The sequence below is a fragment of the Grammomys surdaster genome, unplaced genomic scaffold, assembly GCF_004785775.1.
Source record: "Grammomys surdaster isolate TR1022 unplaced genomic scaffold, NIH_TR_1.0 186, whole genome shotgun sequence".
NCBI classification, from domain to species: Eukaryota; Metazoa; Chordata; class Mammalia; order Rodentia; family Muridae; genus Grammomys; species Grammomys surdaster.
The window spans coordinates 444,329-467,370 of NW_021604631.1; the positions used below are offsets into that span (position 1 = coordinate 444,329).

At 40.9% G+C, this 23,042-nt stretch overlaps 1 protein-coding gene across 1 annotated transcript in view; it reads right to left on the minus strand.

Moving 5' to 3' along the window:
• Chchd3 (coiled-coil-helix-coiled-coil-helix domain containing 3) overlaps positions 1-23,042 on the minus strand; it is a 201,609-nt gene that overhangs the window by 171,892 nt on the left and 6,675 nt on the right. The window contains exon 2 of the mRNA XM_028768451.1: positions 19,309-19,396. Within this exon, the coding sequence (XP_028624284.1) occupies positions 19,309-19,396 (88 nt within the window). The remainder of the gene's footprint in view (positions 1-19,308; positions 19,397-23,042) is intronic.

The following is a 23,042-nucleotide window of genomic DNA, read 5'->3' on the forward strand; positions in this document are numbered from 1 at the left end:
ATCACATTACATTTTAACTCCTATAAATATACATTACTCATCTTTGTTTCTTTTCCTGTAATAAAATACCCTAACAAAACCAACTGAAGGGAGAAAGGGTTCACTGTGGCTCACAGTTTGAAGTTACAATCTAGCCTAGTGATGACGTCACAGGCGCCTAACAGAGCTGCCCTCATCACAGCCAGTCAGGAATCAGAATGCCAGTTGTAGTTAGCACCTTGTCCTTTTACACAGCCCAGGATCCCTGCGCAGGGAAGATCTCACCCACAGTTAGGATGGGTCTTCCCACATCAACTAATCTAACCAAGATCATCCCTCACAGGCATGCCCAGAGGTCAATCTCTGACAGATAACAATCAATACTAATCACCAGTTATCCAAGATCCTATACAAATAACCCTCAAAGTTCACTCAGGAATTTACATATTACACATCACTCCGACTCAGCTGCCTTTCCTGCTCCAGAGATTTCGAGGCTACACCCATCCTGTATTTTCTGTAAAGTGTTCTCCCAGATTATCAGTCCACTAACTCTAAAAGAAAAAAAAATCCACTGTTTGAGGGCAAGCTAACTCTAAGTAAAAAAAATGTCTCAGTCACCAGAAAAGTCGCTGTCAACTTGAGTAGCTGAATCAGAACTCTGATTTTTTTTTCTCCTCTCTTCTCATACAGCACCAAGAAGCCAGTGAAAATCTTCTTTATTCACAAGTTTTCCTTTATCGTAACTTCATTCAGCAGAATTTGAAATCTTAGGTCTGTGACACACTTCACTCTTTCTCCACCCACCTGTCACACACACAAATCTGAGTGTGATTAGGGACAGTCCTATGTAAGCTGTGCCCATTAGCAACTCATTTCTGATGTCTAGGGTCTGCTGCTAAATTCTGAGGATCACCAAAGCCCAAAACAAATACCTGTACTAATTCAATGCTTCCTTTGATATGGTAACAGTCCCCAAGGGAATTCCAACTAGCAGCTGAAAAATAGACATCAGCTTGGGTCTAAGGCAGTCTGCTCGAAATACCATCAGGTAAAATATGAATGCACTAGAGGGGACAGGGAGGGTAATGTTTTCAGAGTTTAACATAAAGTTCTGTAAGAAAATAATTATTCAAAGCATGCGTGCAATGACAGATTTACCACATTCTTAAGAAATGCAAATTATATCCAGGGGCCCTTTTTTTCCAATATAGCATGTCCAATTTTATAAAAGATGTAAATGGAGAGCTATAACCCACTTAAACATTTTTCTTAATAGCAAGCTTAGTTGGAATACATATTTTAAATGAGCAATAGTTATATTTTTATAATCTTAAAAATGCTTCTCTTAATCACCTTGTCATATTATTTTCAAGGGTCTCTCAAACTATCTATATTAGTCCATTTTTCATTGCCATAATGAAACACCTCAGGCAGGCTAACTTTGCAAAGAAAAGAGGTTTGGTTAGTTCAGTTTTGGAAGATGAAAAGCCTAAAACTGGGTGGCCCAAAGGGGTCCCTGTAGGGGCCTAAGATGTAGATGGTATCACAGTGGCAGGCTAATAACTGGGAAGAGGTCACCCCTCAGAATTGGAAATAGAGATATGCTTGAGATCCCATAACACGTATTTAATCTCTTCCCAGGGCAGTTTGCCAATGGCATAAGGACCTCTGACTCCACCTATTGAAGGTCCCACCACCCCTCAACACCACCATACTATAGAGACCAAGATCCCAATACAAAAATCCTTTGAGGGTAAGTCAAGCCGTATCTATAATTCTGTTCTGGGTTCCTCTGTAAGTGCCACAAACACCATTGCTGTGTTATCTCCTGCTGCATGGAACAGACTTCAATAGCCTAAAGCCAAGAGAGTATCCTCTTCAGGTAAGAGGATATCCTTCAGGTATCCTTCAGGTGGAGATCTCCAGCATCCCCCACCAGCTGCCTCCAGACAACCACTCAAATGATCCTCACCTCAGCAGGAGGTCAGCAGCTTAGCATCCCTGTCAGGTAACAACCATTACAAATAACTCTGAAATAGCATGGCATCAGGCAAGATGCATACACCATCCATTGTTACCTGACCTGACCCTTCCCAAGCTGGCTCTGACTTCCTGATGTCAGAAGATCTGTTTGTCTTGTATGTGTTTCTATCATGAGGTTCTTACCTGAGCTGAGTTGACTGATGCACAGTATTGTGCCCTTCAACCTCCAGAGCTGTGTGCTAAATACAGTTCTTTCTTGTAAAGTACCTATGTATACTCCATTGTACTCACAAAAAAATATATAATACTCTTTTTTCTTCTAGTACTTCTTTTATGTTGACTTCATTCTTGATGATTACTTTTTCGATCTGTTAACCTTTCTACCCTATACTCTATCAGGGAACTTATAAAATCTGAAAAATGAGCATTTATTCCATAGGGAATGTTTGAAAGAATACTGGTCTATTTAGGCTGGTACTCCCAACAGGGGACTTAAATGACATTGTTTTAGAGAACACATGCTGTTAAAAATCATTAATAGAGGGCATTTTAATTTCTACTAGCAAATCAGCTAGCAGAGCAGTTATTAACGTCTTTTCTTTGAGAGTCTGTTGAGTTCTGTGATTGCTGGTGGAGATCTGACAGTGGCTTCAGTCTCTCTATTGCTGGTTGCACATGCTGTTACCTGCCGTGGTGATAGTCATTTATATAGTTTAACATTTTTTTTATTTGTAGTCATATAGTTTAATTTATGCTCATAATGGATTACTCATTAAAGTCTAGAAGCATATGGGACACTGATGTTGCAAATCAGGCTAATAAGCATTATAAAAGGAGTGATGGCTCTGAAAATTATCATCAGGATGCTGTTCACTCTGCTGGCGAGATTCATTTGCTAAAAATTCTCAGCACTTGGGGTACACTTACTGTCTTAATGCTTAATGGTAAATGCAGACTGGTGCAGTGAATATGATGCTCAGCTTTGCATTGTGGGTATTGAATGGGAGTAAGAGTTACCTTACACTGAAAAGTATTTGCAGTATCCAACACTGCCCTGATATCAAGGACTAAAATTAAACTGGTTAATTTCCTTAAGTGCAAAATTCAAGAATTCTAAGAATTAGGTCAGGAGACTTTTGTCTATTTTTTAATGCCAGAACAAGTAAGCCAAGTTCATCCATGTTTTAAAATACAGTTAGCCCTCTGTACTGAAAATATTTGGGAAAAAATCTGTACATGTGTTGACTATATAGGCCTGTCCTTTCTGTCAGGAGTACAGTATGACACTGTTCATACTGTGTCCTCCATTCGCACTGTGTGACACCTAAATTGACAGTCTGACAGAGAGATGACTTAACGAGTGTACAGGAGGACATGTGTATGATATGCAAATGAACTTAAGCACCCATGGGATCCTGGAGCCAACCCTCTGCAGTCCAAAGAAAAGACTCTACTGTTGGTCTCCAGCCAAATACAATCTCACTTTTCATTGTTTCTCATAATAAATACATACTGGCACATGGTAAATATATCACAGTCTTAGTATTATTCATTTAAAATCAGCTGTTATTTTATTTTCTTAAAGACGGGGTCTTGTGTCACTATTTAGCCTTACCTGCCCTGGAACTTGCCATGCGGACTAGTTTGGTCTTGACCTCAGAGATAAACTGTCTGTATCTCCTGAGTGCTGGGATTAATGGTGTATGCACAATGCCCAGACAAAATCAGATTTGATTTAAGCTTAAAATCAGTAATAATGTGACATAAATTGCAGATGGCATAAAATTACTGAAGAGTTTGTGAAGATTGTATTATTATGAAAAAGCAAATATTTCTACAAGTGTTGAGAAATATAGTCAGTTGTCTGTTGGAATGTGTGTCAGGAAAAAGAGCTGCCACTTCAGAGTTGTTGTGTGGAAACATGCTCACCATCACCGACCCAAGAACAGAACAGGCAGAGTCCCATGAGAATGACTTCAATTCCTTCCATGGCCACACCCTCAATGCTGTAACTACTTCCCATCAGGCTCCAACCCTTAAAGATTCTAGTCTCCCTTCCACATCACCACAATAGAGACAAATTTTCCATCCAACACATTAACCCCCTGGTGACACACTCACAACCCTATCTAAATCATGGCAAGTACTATCTAACTTACAGGCCAACTTTAAACATACTGGTCTCAGATACTTTTCCCACCTTATAGGAAGCAAAAAAGTACAAGAAAAACCGACAGTCTTTGTAAGCTATCTGCAGTAGGTACAAGACTGTTGCATGTTGGTAATAATTATAAAGAAAACCAATAAGGATGTGGTCAGAGTAGAAGGAAAGATGTCCACCATGAGATTTTACAGGGCCACCATCGGGGGAATCCAGGAGGATGAATTAAAGGAGACATGCACAATACATCCTTCACCCTCCTCCTGGAGCAGGAAGAGTAGCAGTGAAGCAACGCCTCCAAGTCTTCAGCTGTGAGCCAGTAAGCACCTGAACAATGCAAGGGCACACACTTCCTGTATGCTGCAGGGCATGGGGAGTGTAGTGCAAGGGTGAATGTACAGGGCTCCCATCAACTCCACCTGAGTTACTTATATCTGGAGCGACAGGTGAGGCAGACAGGCAGATTCAACAGAATTTAAGAAATAACTCAACTATTCCCAAACTAAGAGAAGAAAATGCTTTCCAGTGTTTCCTGAGGTGGATTTTAGCAAGCACAATACACTTATGCTGTTGGCCCTGACAACTGACAAGGTGGGGGTCGGGGCACTCAACATAAGGACACCACACCAAGAATCAAACCTTTTCAGTTCAGGTGTTGTACAGCAAGCAGGCCATGGTGGCCTTCTTTGGCATTAAACTTCAGGGTCTGACTCTGCCCTATCTACCAGTCATCAGAGACAGAGAAGGGAAACGCCCATGACAGCCAGTCACCCTCATTAAAAAAACTGCCTGAGAGGAGCTGAGGTACAGACGATAAAGACTTTCTAATGAAAAAAGTGCTAAGCCCCAATATCACCGTTCTACCTTTAGGGGAGCGCGAGGCAGAGAACTGACTAGAGTCTTAAGAAACACAAATAATTGAGAAGTGTAGGGTTAGCAATTTTAAATCAAAGTGAATTTTAATGTTTACCCTCAAGAATCAAACAGCATAGGTATGCCTAACTATTCTTTTACTACTGAGACACGGCATGCTTAGCATTTAGTTTTCAATTTCACTTGATCTGGTTTTTATAAAGTGTATAACATGTACCAGGTCCAGTGGGTGGCATAAACATACACACACGAGATGCCATGGTCTAACATGTCATTTCTTAACCCAGGAATCAAAAGGAAAAATAAATGTGTCTTTATCTCGGAGTGACTTTTTTTAAAGTTTTTTAAGACAGTGTTATTCTATGTAGCCTTGGCTTGGCTGGAACTCACTTTGAAACCAGACTGGCCTGGAACTCAAAAGATTCTAAAGACGTGTACTACCACACCCTTCACTGGTGTGACTGGAGTGACTTTTTTAGCCTAGAAGCTGCCAAAAGCATTTTTCTACTGGTCAAGTTATTCTAAGCACAACATTCAAATTGGGAGGAAAAACAGATTTTCAAATAACTGATCTTTTAAAATGTTATGTGTGTGTTTTCATCATTTTATTAATTATTTAAATTTTATTTATAAAATCAAGCATACATATCACATATGTATGTAAAATGTGTAAATATATAAGATATATAAATGAATACTCAAGAGATAAAAATGTACTTCAGACTGAGGGCAAAATTTAAAAAGTCCTCATTTAATAAAGGTTCATAGACATATATTAAAAAGTGTCTATTATAACTGTAGATGACTAATGATAAATATACATAGTTGAAAACTCATTCATTTAAAAACATAGCTGTGTTATCAGGATTCAATGAAGAAACAACTCTTACCTAGACAGATCAAGATGCAAGAAATCGCAGAACTGACAGTCACCCTACCACTTAAGCTGGAGAACCAAACTTAAGGGAAAACAGCTCACTGATCAGAAGGTAGGGGAGAAGCATGCCCATCAGCAAACAAACAGCACACTGCAGCCCAGACATTTGAGGCCTCAGGCACCATCGCTCTACTTTACAGAAACAAAACCCACAGTGACTCAAGACTGAACAAAATATCCAAGCTCTCCACAGCAACACATGGCCTAACCTCTGCTAGTCACTCAACGAACAGGCTCTGACCTCTCCTTGGAAAGTGGCCTGACACTGAAAAAATAGTCCCTGCATATGTACAAAGTCCTCTCTCTTACCTGTTTAATAAGGTGAAAGATACTATGTTAATACTCTAGAAGTAAACAGAAAAAGTGAAAACATAAATAAGAAAAGAAAACCAAAATGTATAAATTAATAAAATTAAATGGGTTCAACTTCTCATTTCCTAGTTCAGGTATACCAGCCCAGTACAAACTGCCTTTGTACCTCAGTAAGTGGTCAATTGTTAAGAGACTGATTTTAAGTCCTCTGTGATTAGCAGATCATTTCTTTGATAAGAAATACACACGTACATTTGTGTGTATGTACACATGTCTGTACCCAAATGTTGAAATCCAAAATAGGCATTTCAAGTCTTTCCCCAAGACAGAGAAAATGTGAGCTAACCTTGACTGCAAGCTATAAGAAGGCACTGCACCTTAGTATACCATTTGTTACATTCATTATTCAAAAAGGAAATGGCATTGGAGTTGTCAAGTTACCCTACAAATGCACTATAACCCTAGAAAATTATTCTAACATTATTTCAGCTTTTGTTCTTTGAGGAAATGCATCCTGAATCCCTTTGGAGCAGAACTAAAGATCCAGGCTCAGACACCTCGGGTCCTCATTATCTATACCTCTCCACACTCCTTCCTCCCATCAACGTGCTAGGTGATTAATGCATCAGCAGGTACCTCAGAGCACCCTTAGGAGTGCAGGTCACACACAGGCAGCAGGTCAAGGAGCCTGAGACAACTGAGAGAATGTTACACCAAATAGCATAGTTTATGCTTCCATTTACCCAGTAAGACCTCTCACATGTCTTGAAGTCAGTGATTCACACCCAGGCTAAACACTCAGCAAAACTCATCTACTTGCAGGGTAAGCTGGGAGAATCCAAATATAATAGACTGGCCATTACAGTCTCTGGAGAAACCCATGACAATCAGATCTACAGTGAGAAACACCCACTTCACTACCGTTAAATCAGGGTCAAACAGACATCAGCTGCCCCAGACATTAATCTAAAGCCTCCTACTTTTCAAGAGAGTTGGCAATCATAGGAGAAAGAAAACTGTACATATAATAATGGCAAATGTCCTGAAGGATCACTCTTGTGATAGAGTAGCAGGAAAGAACTGCTTTATTTAAGTTATTTGATGATGAATTCATTCACAATTTCTTGTGGATAGATTGCAAGATGAATATCTTTTGGCTATGATCTTTGTTCATTTTTCAAGAAGGCTGAATTTTGCACGAGTGAGCAAACCAGCATAGGTGCTCCTGCTGTTCCATCAAAACTGAAACTGCCAGTCCCTACAATGTAGAAGACAAAGGAAAACCACATTAAACAATTTACCTGAGGACACATGTTTTATTAATCATGGCTTCATAAATGCTGCAGAATGAAATACTTTAAAAGTAAAGCGCCTGAAAATGAGAAGAGTCAATCGACTACCTAAAAAAAGGATACCTGCTGCCTTATTCTGAAGGTAACAGAAAAAGAGACTTCTACTGCCAACAGCGTGTCTCTGTAAGATAACACATGCATTATTCACATCAACACTTGAGAAATAAAAATACACTGATCAAATATACCCAACAATGACACTCTGCTAGTACTAAAAAAAATACTACAGCCCACCTATGACAGAGAGAGTGGTCACTGTGACAGAATGGTCACTATGACAGAGTGGTCACTGTGACAGAGTAAGTCACTGGAAGGACTCAACAGACATCCAGGATCTCAGGGCGGTTGGCAATACTCCTAAGCTCATTCTATGAGGCCTAGTCTAATTCTTTTTAATAATAATAAATATAGACTTAGATTTCTTGTCTAGTATGAATAAGATCTTGGGTTCAGCCTCCAACCCTGAAAAATAATAGCAACACAATAAAAATAACTGATGCCCAGTTTGAAGAAGCTGGAGTTGTTAACGAGGAATCCCATTCATTCCTCCCACTGACATGGTTTTTGAAGCATCTGTAAGTGAAGCTGATGTGCAAGCTGTCACAGCAAACCAAGAGGTCAAGAACGTTCCCTGCCCTTTAGGACCTTCATGCCCAGCAAAAATACTAGCATAGCCATATATTAGTAGAAAAGACTGACTTCCCAAACAAAAGATCATGCAAAATACTTGTGTTGGCTCGTTTTTATATTACCTTAAAACAAGCAAAAATCATTTTTGAAAAAGAAACAAACCTCAACTAAGAAAAAGTCCCTACCTGACTGGCCTGTGGGATATCTTGATTAATAATTGATAGGGGAGGGCACATTCTGTTACTGGTGTGTTACCCCTGGCAGGCTGAGCAAGCCAAGGAGCACAAACCAGTAAGCTGCATCAATGGTCAATGGTCTTGGCATCAACTCCTGCCTCCCGGCTCCTGCCTTGAGTTGCTGCCCTGACTTCCCTGGATGATAGACTATGCACTGTGAAAGGAAATAAGCCCTTTCCTCCCCAAGTTGTTTTTGGTCGTGCTGTTTTATCATAGCCATAGAATTCTCAACAAAGACATAAGACACCATAAATTTTAGAAGACAAATATAGAATCAAGAAATATTCCAATAAAGCAGCCTTCAAAGTGTGGTCATGCTCTTCTCCACTCTCTGTGTCTCTCTGTCTTTCTGTGTGTGTGTCTGTGTGCCTCTCTGTCTCTCTGTGTCTCTCTGTCTCTCTTTGTGTGTGTGTCTGTGTTTCTTTCTCTCTCTCCCTCTCCCCAAACACCCTCTCTCCCTGGATCTAAAGATGTGAGGATGGCAGCATCTCCTACAGGAGTGAATCCACACTCCTTTACTGCATACTGAAAGCACTACTTGTACTCACCTCTCCCATTACATATCTGCGTTTCAAAACAAAAACAACAGCAAAACAACATAACTAATTACAAATCTGATTAACCACCAAGCCCTTAATAATTGCAATCACAGTTCCTACTATTTCTGCACCCAGGAGATACCCCTCTGGCTCACCTCCATCCGCTACCACCATGTCACCAAATCAACATGTCTGACTGCAACTCCTAATCATCCTTAACTATTCAAAGTCAGTATCACCACCTCTTTCAGGAAGTTTAGACTCAGTCTTCTCCAAGTTAGTCCTTGGTTGGTCCTCTGTTTTCCCATCTGCCTCACACTGCAGTGCTCTACTCTGCTCATCTCTAAAGGCCAGCATTTACCATAGTATCTGACACTGCCAGCACTAAAAATGTTTGCTGGAAGACGGTAAGAAAACCCAGTGAAAGGTAAAGGGGTAGGCAGGAAAAGCCATCCACTTTGACAAGGGTCAATCTAGAGCTGGTAAGGGGTGGCAGTGAAGTTGTAGCCTTGGCTGCTGTGTAACAAAGGGGGAAAGAGCCTTCTATTGATCTCCTGCTATATTTCAACACCTGCACATTATCCCATTTAGTCTCTATGACAACCATGTGAAAATGGCATTAGCCTCTCCATTTCTCCCTGGAGGAAAATGAGACAACCTGCCCAAGATCACACAACTATTAAGACTATTAAGTGGCAGAGGCTCTCTGAACACTCAACACACACCACACTCCTCTTCTCAGAGGTGATTCAACGTCTGCCTTTTGTTTCCCATTGGAAGGTTTGGGCTTCGTTCCTCAGTGGTCCAATTTTTGAGACACAAAAACATTTCATGATGACCAGCAATCAAGGTGATGATTGCATCTATGGGTCTTTGCACCTGAGACTAGTTAACCTGGAAGTCTATCAGAAAAGATGCTAAAGCTCTGAGGACCCGGGAGGTCTCTGACAGTTCAATGTCACCTGACTGGAAAGAATAGGACAGTTTTCAAGCAAAACATAAAATGTCCTCAAAAAAATTTCCATTCAAAGTCCTATAAATCCTAATGAGCAATTAAACGGAGCGGTTTTTAAAAATCCATTTTTAAAAGTTTTTCTTTGCCATTTTTTGCAAAAAGAGAAATACAGTTATTAAGCAAAGGCTATGTCAGTAGAGATATCAAGTTTATTAGCACAGGAAAAAATAATTAGAGAAAGTAATTTATTATGTATATGCTTATCAAGCTTCATAAAAGTATTTTTAATTATATAATGTTTTTCTTTTTTTTATTAAAAAACTAATAAAGTATGCCAAAGGTCAAAGAATAATCATGGAAAGAGGACTTCCCATCCTCTTATAATAACCATGTTAAAAAGTCTCCGAGATAGAATATTAAAGTAACATTTTCAGCAAAGTCTTTAAAAGATATCACAAATGCAGCTCATGGCTTCAATCCCATGGGATTTCCAGAGATGTCAGCATGTTCCATGAAACAAACTGTACTTAGTATGTGTATGCTGTCCCACATAACTACATGAACGCTGCTGGGCCAGCTCTGCTCGGCTTCCATGGATGGTACTGCCATCACGGTGGCATCAAGTGTATGCACAGAGCCTAGCCAAGCTCCACAGGGAAGACGATGAGTGCTGGTGAGACCAGTTCACTTAACCAATGCTATTTTGTTAAATAATTTGCTTAAAGCTAAACTTGGCTATGTATGTCTATAATCCCAATACTCGGGAGACTGAGGCAGGAGGATTAGGAGCTCAGGGCCAGCTATACATAACAAGTTTGAGGCTAGCAAGGGCTACATAGTAACCTATCTCAAAAAAAAAAAGTAAACAAAAAGTAAACTGGTGTAAATCATCAGACAAGATTCAGCATCTATAACCTAGCTGATATGACAAAACAATGAAAATGTTTTAGGAGTGGCTGGAATCAAATCTGCTTTAATAATTTTGATTTAAATCAAAACGATCTTGATCACAGTAATTGATTGCTGTATCATTCCTCAGGTCTATCCTGAAAAACAACAGCCTACAGCAATCGATATTTTATTTTATTTTTTAAAGTCATTACATAGTCATTATGTCAACAGCAAGACTAATTACATCTGATAAATTAAATGTACCTACTAAAAGAAAATGCTGAGCAAAACCAATCTGGAGCGGTCCAGCATGTGGCAAGGAAACAAGATGGGAGTCTTATTTGGGTTCGTTTGTTAGTTTTTTCTTTCTTTCTTTCTTTCTCTCTTAATATTTTCTTTTTTTAATTTTTATTTATTTATTATATGTAAGTACACTGTAGCTGTCTCCAGACACCCCACAAGAGGTCATCAGATCTCATTACAGATGGTTGTGAGCCACCATGTGGTTGCTGGGATTTGAACTCATGACCTCTGGAAGAGCAGTGAGTGCTCTTAACCACTGAGCCATCTCACCAGCCCCTCTCTTAATATTTTCAATGGTTTTTTCTCAATTTTTTTTTTTTGCTTTTTTTTAAACATGTTGGTTTGTTTATTTAATGCATGGGAGTATGCTGTTGCTGACACTCCAGAAAAAAGCTTCAGATCCCATTACAGATGGTTATGAGCTACCATGAGGTTGCTGGAAATTGAACTCAGGACTTCTGGAAGAGAAGCCTAACCACTGAGTCATCTCTCCAGCCCTTGGCTTATCTCTTTATTTAGCATTTAGATATTTATCTGTTCAAATCCACAGGGACGTCAGTCTCCCTAGCGCCTGCACATTGGCCTAAGCTGACAAAAAGCAGTAGGCCTTCCAACTGTGTGTCAGGACACCAGAGGCCCAAGGTCTTCCAACTGTATGTCAGGACAACAGAGGCCCAAGACCTCAGCGAGCAGAGCTAGCCTAGGGGTTTCAAGAGAGGGGGCAGAAATCTATCCTTCCAGGAAAAGAATTATAAACACTTCGCCAGAAACTGAGGTAAAGCCCTACAAGAAGGTATGGTATAAGTAAACTTGTTCCAAGAGTTCCAAAGGTCCAAGAAAACATGAGAATCTAATCCTAACAGAGAAAACAGCCAAGGCTACTGACCTCTAGGCCCAGACACACTAAGCTGACTACGGTGGTTTGAATAGTTATAGCCCCATAGACTCATGTAGTTGAATGCTTGTCCCACAGAGAGTGGCACTATTAGGAGGTTCAGCCTTGTTGGGGGAAGTGTGCCACTGAGTGTGTGTGTGGGCCCGGCCCCCCCGCGCTGAGGTCTCCTATGATCAAGCTGCATCCAGTATGGCTCACAGTCTCCTGCAACCTTCAGATCAAGATGTAAACTTTCAGCTCCTTCTCTGGCACCATGTCTGCCTGCACATCTCTACATTTTCCACATTTCTACATTTTCTATTATTATTATCATAATAATAGACTGAACCTCTGAACCTGTAAGCTAGCCCCAATTAAATATGACTGTGCTGTGTCTCTTCACAGCAATGGAAACCCTAACTAAGACACCAACCTAAGCCAAAATCCCAGCAGCAAAGCAGCTATGAAGAAGAAAAGTGGAGTACGGTAGGAGCTGAGAGGACAACGACCCCAAAACCAACACCCTGCTCTGCGTCCTTCCCAGCCTTGAGCAGGTCTTTTCCCAGAGCAGACTGAACAGACCTAGTGCTTGTCACAGTGGACATTAACATCTAGTGAAGTCCTCACTTGCTTTACACTGCCAACTTCCTACAGGAACTTAGAAGAACAGACTGGCTGCTGAGCCTGCTTTGCAACATAATCCAGCTGAAACAGGCTGGGTTCGGTGGGCTTCCCCTATATAAACACAGTGCTGAATATTAAACTTGGAGCCTTGATCAGAACCTTGTCTTGGCTTCATTCTTCTCTCACATCCTGTCTCCTTTTCATTTCCAGCCCCCCTTTCAGGTAAACCCAGTTTGTCCATGGCCGCTGGACGGCTACACTGCTCCAGCCCCTTTCACGCTCTGGCAAGTCTGGGCTTATGATTATTTCCTTTCCACCCCAAATCAATAACGAGGAGTGAGACCCAACTCTCCACATCAGACTCCACTCTCGCCGCTGCCTCAAGCCATGCTTTCTTAGGATGGCATTCCAAGCACCTCTTCTACAGGGAGTCCTTGGGTCTGCACAGCCGAGACCTAAAACTGGAAGAATGTAGGTGTCGTCCCGAGCATGGGCAAGAGCCTCACACCCATTCTCACCAGACCCAATCCAAAGGAACGGCCTCTTTTCCTCCTTGACTCTCACTAACACATATACCTACACATCAGGCTTCACTTTCTGGTTTGTTTCAGCCTATTCACTCTACAAACTGCTACTGAACAGCTGGCACTGCAGTCCTGTAGCTGAGAGAACAGAAGACGAACAGCAAACAGTCCCTGCTCTCAAAAGCTTTTAACCACATAGTAGGTAAAAGAGACAAGCACGTGTATACCTGTAATTCAATGAAATATATCTGATAAGGATAAGTCAAATTTGTGAACCAAAAGGAGGTGTTTTTAAATCATCAGTTTGGGCAATCTAGTCTGGGAAGATGAGTCAGTGCTTCTGAAGAACCATGCTGATCTCAGAGACTTTCTTCTATGCCTGTTAGCCTAAGTGCAGATCAATAGGTCAGTGTTTACCTACAGCAAACACAGTTCTGCAACTGCTACCCTCCCCACCCCTGCTCAAAACAGACTGTCAACCCTAAAGCCAGGGAAGCCCAGAAGCAGCAGCAAGCAAGCAAGCATGGAGCTGGAGCAGCAGCTGAGAGCTCTCATGTGATCCACAAGCTGGGTGAAAACAAGTGAGACTTGGCCTGCCTTGGTCTTTTGAAACCTCAATACCCATCCCCAGCGACACACCTCCTCCTGCAAAGCCACACCTCCTAATCTTTCTAAACAGGTCCACAACTAAGGACTAAGCATCCAAACACAAGAGACTCTGGAGACCACTTTCATTCAAATCACTCCACTGTGAACTCATCTCACCTGCTCAAAACTCACCTGTTAAAACCTGTAGCGCCACACGCTTAAAGCCCTCATGGCTTCACACAGCTGAGGACAACATTTTTATTCTTTTTCTTGTTCCTTACAGTGCCAAATAAGGATTTTTTTTAAAAAAATGCCTATTTTTTTTCATTTAACAGGAAAATGGGCAGATTTTATAAAATGGAAGAATATACATATTCTTGCCACTCTGATTTCTTTGTAAAATATAAAAATATCAGTGAAAAGAATCACTTTATTTTTAAACATAAAATCCATTTAATAAATAAAAAAGCTTTATTATTAACATCTGGAAGTATATGAAGGAAGAAGCAACTAATTCAAGTTCCTAATCTTGTATCCTAACATTAGACAGAACTCCTCAGTAGTTGCCAGGACCACAGAAGATAAAACAAAGCTCCTGAACTCCTCTACCCTATACTACTGGGTAAGCCCCAAACCTCATCAGAATTAATTTGCTCTACAAACTGACTCTACAAGAGTATCTGCCACATTAAGAGTGCTCAGATCCCTTTCTCCTGGAGGCTGGCCTCAAGTTCACATGCCTTCATGGCAACTCACACTTCTGCCCTGCTTCTCTTTCCTACGAGCCTTCCACACTTGGATGTGCACTCTCATCTCATTTGCATATTGGTCTGCTTCCTCAGAAACCCTGCACAGCACCATCAGGTTAACTATGATTTGACCAAACTGGCCTTTGAAGTCCAAGATCACTGCCATACCAATACCTGTTCACAGAAGGAACAAGTCCTGTATCTTTTTCATCACTCATTAAATACGGACTGCCTACCGATCTTCTTTTGGAAGCAGGATGTACTCATTAGAGATTCAGACTTAATGCTTTGGAAACTCTGGGCAAATTATCCATTACAGTAATGCAAAAACTACAGATTAGGATACTGGCATGCACAAAGTTTCACACATGAATGAAGGAGACCTAAAACACTGCACCTTCACTCAGATGTGAAAACTCCAGTCAAAGCAGTAAGTAGAACTGGTTGACTTTGAAATTTCCCTACGGTGTTGTGTCTAAATGAGCCTTAAAGAGCTGTTTAAAATAACTAGAAGGGCCATATTCTGGGAGAAAAATACATACAACATATAGATGAATCTGTTTCCCTAAATTGGCTGCTTAGTTTAGGCTGTGCTATTTCCTGCTCAAATTGGTTTCCTGCAGTTTGTTAAGGTTGCCAAATACTTAGTGATCTCAGCAATACGCTTAACACAAATCGGGAAATCTTTCCTATTTCTCACAATGACAAGAAATCTACAAAGAAACTTCCACATGGAAAATAATAATAAGAATGAGCTCATTTGTCTTTCTTTTTTCCTGAATTTATCATTTTCATCAGGTCGCCAGTGACTTAGGAAACCAATAAACACTCTCCTACTACCATTTCCTGTCTGATTTTCTCATATTGATCTGGAAACAGTTTCTTAGGGGTGGATAGGATCAAATATGAGAGCTCTGACTTCACCACAAGCCAGCAAAACTAAAAGATCAAGATGAAGGGAAGAAAGACCAATAGTGAACAATGATTTTTAAAATCAAAAGCTGTAAAATGTTACTAAAAAGGTAAGTATGTAACTACACACAATGGCATAGGGCTCAGAAAAGAATTAGCTGGTATAAAGGCAACTCAACATAGTTCTGATTTGCAGCACACAACTCCAGGCAGCAAGGACACAGTTAAGTTCTTTAGAGTACATTCATTTATTACAGTGCCGTTGCAATCTGCTGTGTGTCACATAGTATATTATTTTTCCCAAACAGCTTTACATGCAAATACTTATTGCAACGAGTCATTGATCTGGTTCAAAGTTTCTCAAAAAAAAAAAAAAAAAGGAAAAAAAAGTTTCAGCCTTAAAAAAAATTACTTTTGTAGAGTATAAATTATATTTTCCAACTATATACATAGATATATACACATATTTTTATTTACATACATGTGCATTTGATAAATCTTAGCTTTTATACTCAGAAATCCTACGACTCTCAGTCCATCAAATATGCTGCCCTATATTCATACATATGAATAGCCTAGGGCTAGTATGAAAAAAATCCTGGAAGAAAGCATTTTAATAAATATTAAAAATTCAGGTCACATTTAATATATAATTTACTTGACATTGAAAAATGTAGAAAAAGCTGGTGACATTTTCATCAATATACTTTTGTAGACTTGAAAAATTATTTCACAACACATCTGAATTATGAATTGTAAGAACTCTATTACTGAGCACTGACTAAAACCCCAATGAGAGAAACTTAGAAGAAAACATGAATTTTAAGGCTAGTACTTTTACCAACTATTTTTTTTTTAATTTTAAGAATGAATGTTTGTTAATTTACACAATCACAGTCTAGTTGTTTTCTTGACCTAAAGGCAAGATCATTTCGAAATACCATGCCAGTGTTCGCTCTCCTCTTGGCTTAGGTTATGGGGAAGAAAACCACACCATACCCTTTCTAGATCTTTTTTCCTATCATGTTTCCAGATACGTGATCCAGCTGCTCCAAGCATGAGGAGCCAACAACTCCAGCTTGCTCTTAGCCACCTGTTGGGAAGCTGTGTCCAAGACGGTTGAAAAGATACTGCGCCTCCACAGAATGCTCTGAAAATTCCTATTACTGATAGTCCTAGGTTGAGTGATGTGGAAGGGACAGAGTCACAAGCCGCCAAAATCAGAACCATCTGGCCACACAGCCTCAGTCACATCATTGCAGCACTTGATGAAACTGGAAATGCCTAGAACTGGTGAGTCTCAGGCCCAAACCACACAGCAGAGCTTCCTGCAGGCCAGAAGCCATCAGTGAGTGTACCTGAAAAACACATTTCCATTGTATTTCCTTCTCATTAGTTTTCATATAATTTTTAATGGTCAAAGGTAACTAGTGGCTACTCTTTAGTGAAAACAAGTCTAGTCTGATCACAAGGTAGTATTCTAATGACCTCAGTGCCCAGGATGGTCACAGCTGAGCATGGGCCACAGTCTGTTGTCATGTCAAACCTGGAACTGGAACAGACAGATTCCTCAAGAAAGCCAAGCTATCACACCATCCATGCCTGGCTCTTGGGTCATAGATGCCATGGGCACTCACAAAAGTCAGCAGGCCAGCCTTAACTGTCTCAGTGTGTCAGTTTAAGAAACCAACTCCAGGGGCAAGATGGCTCAGCAGGCAAAGGCACTTGCCCTGCAAGCCTGGCAACCTGAATTCAATCCCCAGAATCAAGTAAAGGAGGAAGGAAAGAACTAATCCCACAATGTTATCCTCTGACCTTCATATCCACGCTATGACACAGACATACACACACACACACACACACACACATACACACATACACATGAATTAATTAATTTCTTTTTTTTTTAAGCCAATGCCAAAAGGAAAACATTTTCTGTCCTTCAGCTCATTACAGAATAAGACTCAGTACAAGAGCTTGAAGAAACTCTCAGAAGGTTCTCTCCTAAGTCCAGCAGAACATCTAAGGCAGTTCCTGCCTTCCTACAAGTTTCCCTCACATCTCTCCTACAAAAGAAGCAGGGGGTCACGCAACTGTCATAAAATGGAGTGGATGTGCTCTGGAGTCACACGGATGAGTTCAACCCTCAGCTCTGCTGCTCACCGGCTGTGTGACTGTGGGCAAAATCATTAATCAAGCTGTTTCCCAGCTTCCGTCTGCAGAAAGTGCCTTAGTAACAGTTCCTTTCTCGGAGGCTTTTAAGAATAAGACTGGGTAAGAGATAAAGAATTTAGCACCACTCCTTTAAGTATCATTTCTTACTCCTCATTTCTTCAGTGTCTGCCTTAACAAAGCAGAACCAATCCAATTTTAAAACAAGTTCCAAATTCAGGAATATGCGAAATTAAAATTTACTCCTAAACCAAAATAGGGTCTGTTGTTTAAGATCTAGTTCTACCTTCATTACAGTCTTATTAGGCATTTAGTTATATCTGTACAAAATCCCAGCTCTTTGAAACAACTCAAAAAGCTTCATTATTTATAATGCAGGCATTTGGTAAATGTGGCCTGGATTTATAAAATTAGATCCTAAAATGATCAAAAGTAGTTACTTTTAAAATATGTAATAGACGTTTTCCTGATTCAATTCAACAGTTGAGAATCAGCACGCACTGAGAAGCAGGTATTACCCAAGGAGCTGGGAACTTGCCCGTGAGCAGATAAGGGCAGAGGCCCATGAGTTCCCAGAGTGAGCAAGCAGAGCAAGCGGGGGAGAGGTAAGTGACGGCTAACTGTGAAAAGGAAGACAGAAGCCGGCCGGTCACAGTGCTGTGTCTCAGGCCACACCACATCACATCCCACAGAGAAGCACCTGAGTCTGTGAGCTGACGCACATTTCTCACGAGCCCCGGAAAGCTGCCACGTAAACAGCACAGCGTGTGATATGTGCAGACATCGGAGATGATTGCTATCTGGACTGCAGCAGTAGAGATGGGCCAGAAAGGGTACATTCAAATGCATTTTAGACATACCATTGACAAGATCAGATACTGGCTGAATGTAAACAGTAAGGAAAAAAGAAAAAGAAAAATTCAGCTCCATTTAGGGGGTTGATTCTCTGTTCTTTCCTGGAAAAAATGGGGCAGAACAGCAGGTCTGTAGACGAATAAATGAGCTTATGGATGTGTGCTTAAGTTGGCTATGTGCTTGCTTTTCATCTTGCTAATTAACCATGAAGATGGTTCAGCACTCCTACTAAGCTGTTCCTGATTATGCTTGGTATCAGAAGCTCAAATTATGTTGCCAACTTAATGGTCAGTTTGAGGGTCACAACCGCGCCCAGCTCAGAGTGGCAAGTGCATGACAGCTCATCTTTCTCCCTTTTATAACCTGCAGCCAAATGAGCCTTTCAAATAAACTCCAAGAACTCTCCATCCAAGAGTAATCACTCGCACACTGTTCTTGTGACTTCACAGTCAGCTGCATGCTCAGCCATTTCCTCAGGCAGTATCAGGAACAGTGGGAAAGCACTAGGGATAGAGCCCAGCGGTAGAGCACCTGCCCAGCTAACATGAGCTGGGTCTATCTACAGATGAGAAAAAAGACAAGTGCTGGACACACAGCCAGGTGCCCAGGAAATACATGTTGCATGAGCACACAGGTCAGCAAAGGGGTTAGGAGCTGGGTAAGAAAGCAAAAGTTCACAAGTTTGAAAGCAAGCTAAGCATTTTAAAGGAAACTCTAGTACTGATTTCTAACATTCACCCTAAAAGCTGAACATCCAAATACCAAAGACAAAGAGCAGCTGGGCTCGATGATTGGGTCAACTTCCCTACTTAGGATTGTTTAATGAACAACCCCTAAAATAAGAAGGCCACCATACCTGAAGCACCATAAACACTGGAATATCGCTGAGACTTAGAGCCAGATGGAGTGGACTCCTTCATCCGATCGATCACATTGTCTGAAAGCTGAAAAGGGACATGAGAATGAAAGTGATGAGACAGAAACAAGGCAGTGCACTGCATCCAAGCCACCCCCAGCTGTACCGTCCTGCAGAGCGAACGGCCTGCTCAACTAGACCCACACAAGCAAAAGCTCACGATTCCAGGCCACACCCACAGCACTACACCTTTATCTCCTCTACTGTACTACTAAGTGCTTATTGCAAATGTTTCTTGGCTTGTGCTGTGCACTAAATTATAATCTCAGAAAAAAAACAAGCACCAGAACTCCTTCAGTATTCATTCAGTAAATATTTAGTAAATACATATGTATGTATGTATGTATGCATGCATGTATGTGTTAACAGATCTCAACTTGCTCCTCCCTTCTCTCCCTCTCCCTCTCCCTCTCCCTCTCCCTCTCTCTCTCTTTCTCTCTCTCTGTCTCTCTCTGCTTCTTCCTTCCCTTCCTATCTTCTTCCATCCTGTTCAAGTGTTCAAGGCTAAGAACTCACAATTGCTTTCAACAGCTTTTATCAGGCATTAACTCTGCACCAAGAATAGGCTAGACTTGGAGAATTCAAACCCATCAAGAGCCCAGGCATTTAAGTGTGCCATGAAGGGTGCTGCCAGCTTATAATGGAAGTCTGGAGACCTCAGGAAAAGAAAGCAATGGGGCAAAGAACCACATTGGGTATAGAAATGGGGTTACCACCACTAGACCATCAAGTGGAGAAATCAAGCAGGCAGCTGACAACAGGCCGGAGGCTCTGGGGAACACTCCAGCCTGCAGATTTGAGTCACAGGTCCACGGTCACTACTCATTATCCTTTTGTAGTTTCGTGACAGTGCTTACCAATGTCTGACACTACTGTTTGCTCCTTTCCACTACAGAAAAAGATGACAAAAGAGCAAAGGTTTTGATGTCCTATCACTATATCCTCAGACTCAATAAGCATGAAAAATACAATAATTAGGCAACTAATGACCACTATACATGAATGAATGAATGAATGAATGAATGAATGAATGAATGAGTGAATGAGTGAGTAAATGAGTGAGTAAATGAGTGAGTAAATGAGTGAGTAAATGAGTGAATGAGTAATCAACCATAGTGAAAGGGATATAGAAAAAGGTGGGTATTTCCGATCTTAAAACTCTTAGGAAACAAAGTTTGAGCTTAGTAAAAACTAAGTTTCAGGGGCACTGAGGATTTACAGCAGGGTAATAACATAATCAGATTTACATTTTAGAGATCACTCTGGCTACAGCATAGAGAACAGATTGAAGCAGGGTAAGAACAGAGGAAGGACCCTGGAGGAGACTAAAGGACCAATTAAGAAGCGATTAAGCATATGTCCACACAAAGCCTTGTACAAAATGTGCATAGAGACATTATTCACAATAGCAGGAGTGGAAATAAACAAATGGCTATTTACTGGTGAATGGATAAACAAAGCATTATGTATTTCAGAATAGAATACAGTTCAGTAATAAAGAGGAATGAAGTTCTAGTAAGAGCTACAAAATGATATGAACCCCCCCACAAAAAAATTCATAAAACTAAATGGAAATGACCAAACACCAAAGGCCATATATTATAAAACTACTTCTTTTTGAGAAGTGTCTCACTATGTAGCCCAGGTTAGCCTCAAGCCTCACACACCTACCTCCCAAGTGCTGGGATTACAGTTATAGGTTACCATATTTGATTGTGTTTAGTCTTCTTACATGAAACCCCCCAGAAAAGGCAATTCTATAAATAAAGCATCAGTAAACAAAGTTACCTAGGTGGGAGGTAGAAGTAAGGATAAACTGTAAAAGAACTCAAGATCTTACTCAGATTAGGAAAATGTCCTAAAAAGGTTACAATATAACATAGTGCTTATTTTTAAGAACTATTGAACAGTCTACTTTCCAGACATGTAAATTATTCTACAATGAAGTTGTTGGGGGGGTATTATTTTGGTAATACAATAGGTAATACATTTAAAAGAATGCAGTGCCTGAAATCCAGCACCTAGGAGGCAGATAACAGAGGAACGAGAGTTCAAGGCCAGTCTGGGCTGTGTAGAAAGACTGTCCCAAAAATTATAGATGTCTACAAGGTATTCAGGATTCAAAACTGCTAACATGGGCTTCGTGCTTACTACATGTCATCAATACCCTAGTGCTTCACTCACCCAGTCCTTAGCAAGCCTGTGTAGTAAATATTTACATTATCTCTATTATGTAAGTCAGAAAAAAGTGCTGCCAGACAAATACCAGGCCCCAAATGATAGTCTCACAGAATCGAAGTTTCAAGGTCAATATCAAACATTCCTCTTCAGCATCACACTCAATATTTGATAAGACAAGGAAGCAGACCATAGGTCACTGAGGACCCTGGTTACTCTTCCATACTGAGGTTCTTCTAACCTCTACTTCTTGAGATAACACTATCTGGCCTTTACTTTCAGAATAACTGCATAAGCACACTGTTAAAAGGCACTACTAGTAATCCTTTACACTTGTATTTATAAAAATAATATATATCTGCAAGCACCTTATCTTTATGGCTTCCCTCTCACACTTAACCCCACCCCTCACTACAGCCCTCTTCTGGAATCCAGTGCCTTTCTGACTGCTCACTGCATACATTTCAGAGGGCTCTCTCTATTTCTCTCCAGCCCTCCCCAACCCTGGGGCTTCCTCTGCCTCTGCTGTCTGGCCTTGGGGCTTCAGGACTCTAACTCAGTTCTTTGTCCTTACTCTCTTATCATCCATGTGCTCACAGTATTCCTAGCAAATGCCTTCAACATCCAAAATTAATTCCATCCAACCATGTCTGCCTAGCAGAGCTATGGTTCCTTGTGCCCACTACACCTAATCCAAATACTCCACTGATAGTGTGCCCCCGCTTCCGCCCCCGTGTCTGCCTTTCCATGACACTGAGCTCCTATAGATCACTGAGTCAATCATTCAGCAAATATTCCATACACCGAGTACCAGCTCAAGACCCCTGGGATGCATCTTATACCTGAACAGGTACTGCTGTCTCAGAGCCCAAATTACAATAAAAGTGAGATGAGGTTGGGAGGATGCCTCTCAAGAACTGTGCTCACTATAGAGAAAGGCCAGCTCCTCTCTTAGACCACCAGTCAAATGAGAAAAGGGAACACCAACAGGCTGTAGCTGAAACCAGGGCCAGCTACACTTTTTCTCATTGCTTTGTTTTGTGATTCTAGGGGTTGTACCATGGGCCTCCAAGCCTACCTAAGAGCTACATCCCAGCAGCCCTAGCTACATAAATATATATGGAGGGTGAGGGGTGTTGTTGTTTCAGGGTTTTGTTTTTGTTTTTTACTGCTTTGTTTGCCTGCTTTGCTTGTTTTGTTTTGCTTTCTTTTTTGAGACAGTGTCTAAAGTAGTGCAGGCTAGCCTCAACTCAGTATGTCACTGAGGATGACCCTGAACTCCTGACCCTTCTGCCTTCACTTCCCATGTGAAGACAGGCATAAGCCCCAAGCTTCATGTTTTCTGACTGCAGCTGCTAGATGTAATTTTGAAATTCATCTACAAAGCTGAAAGAGATTTTGTAGAACTAACTCCAATCCTCCCCACTCCCAGGTAACTCTGAGTAATACTCAGTTACAGGGAGCACTGAGCCCAGCACTGGCTGCCCCAACCTCTA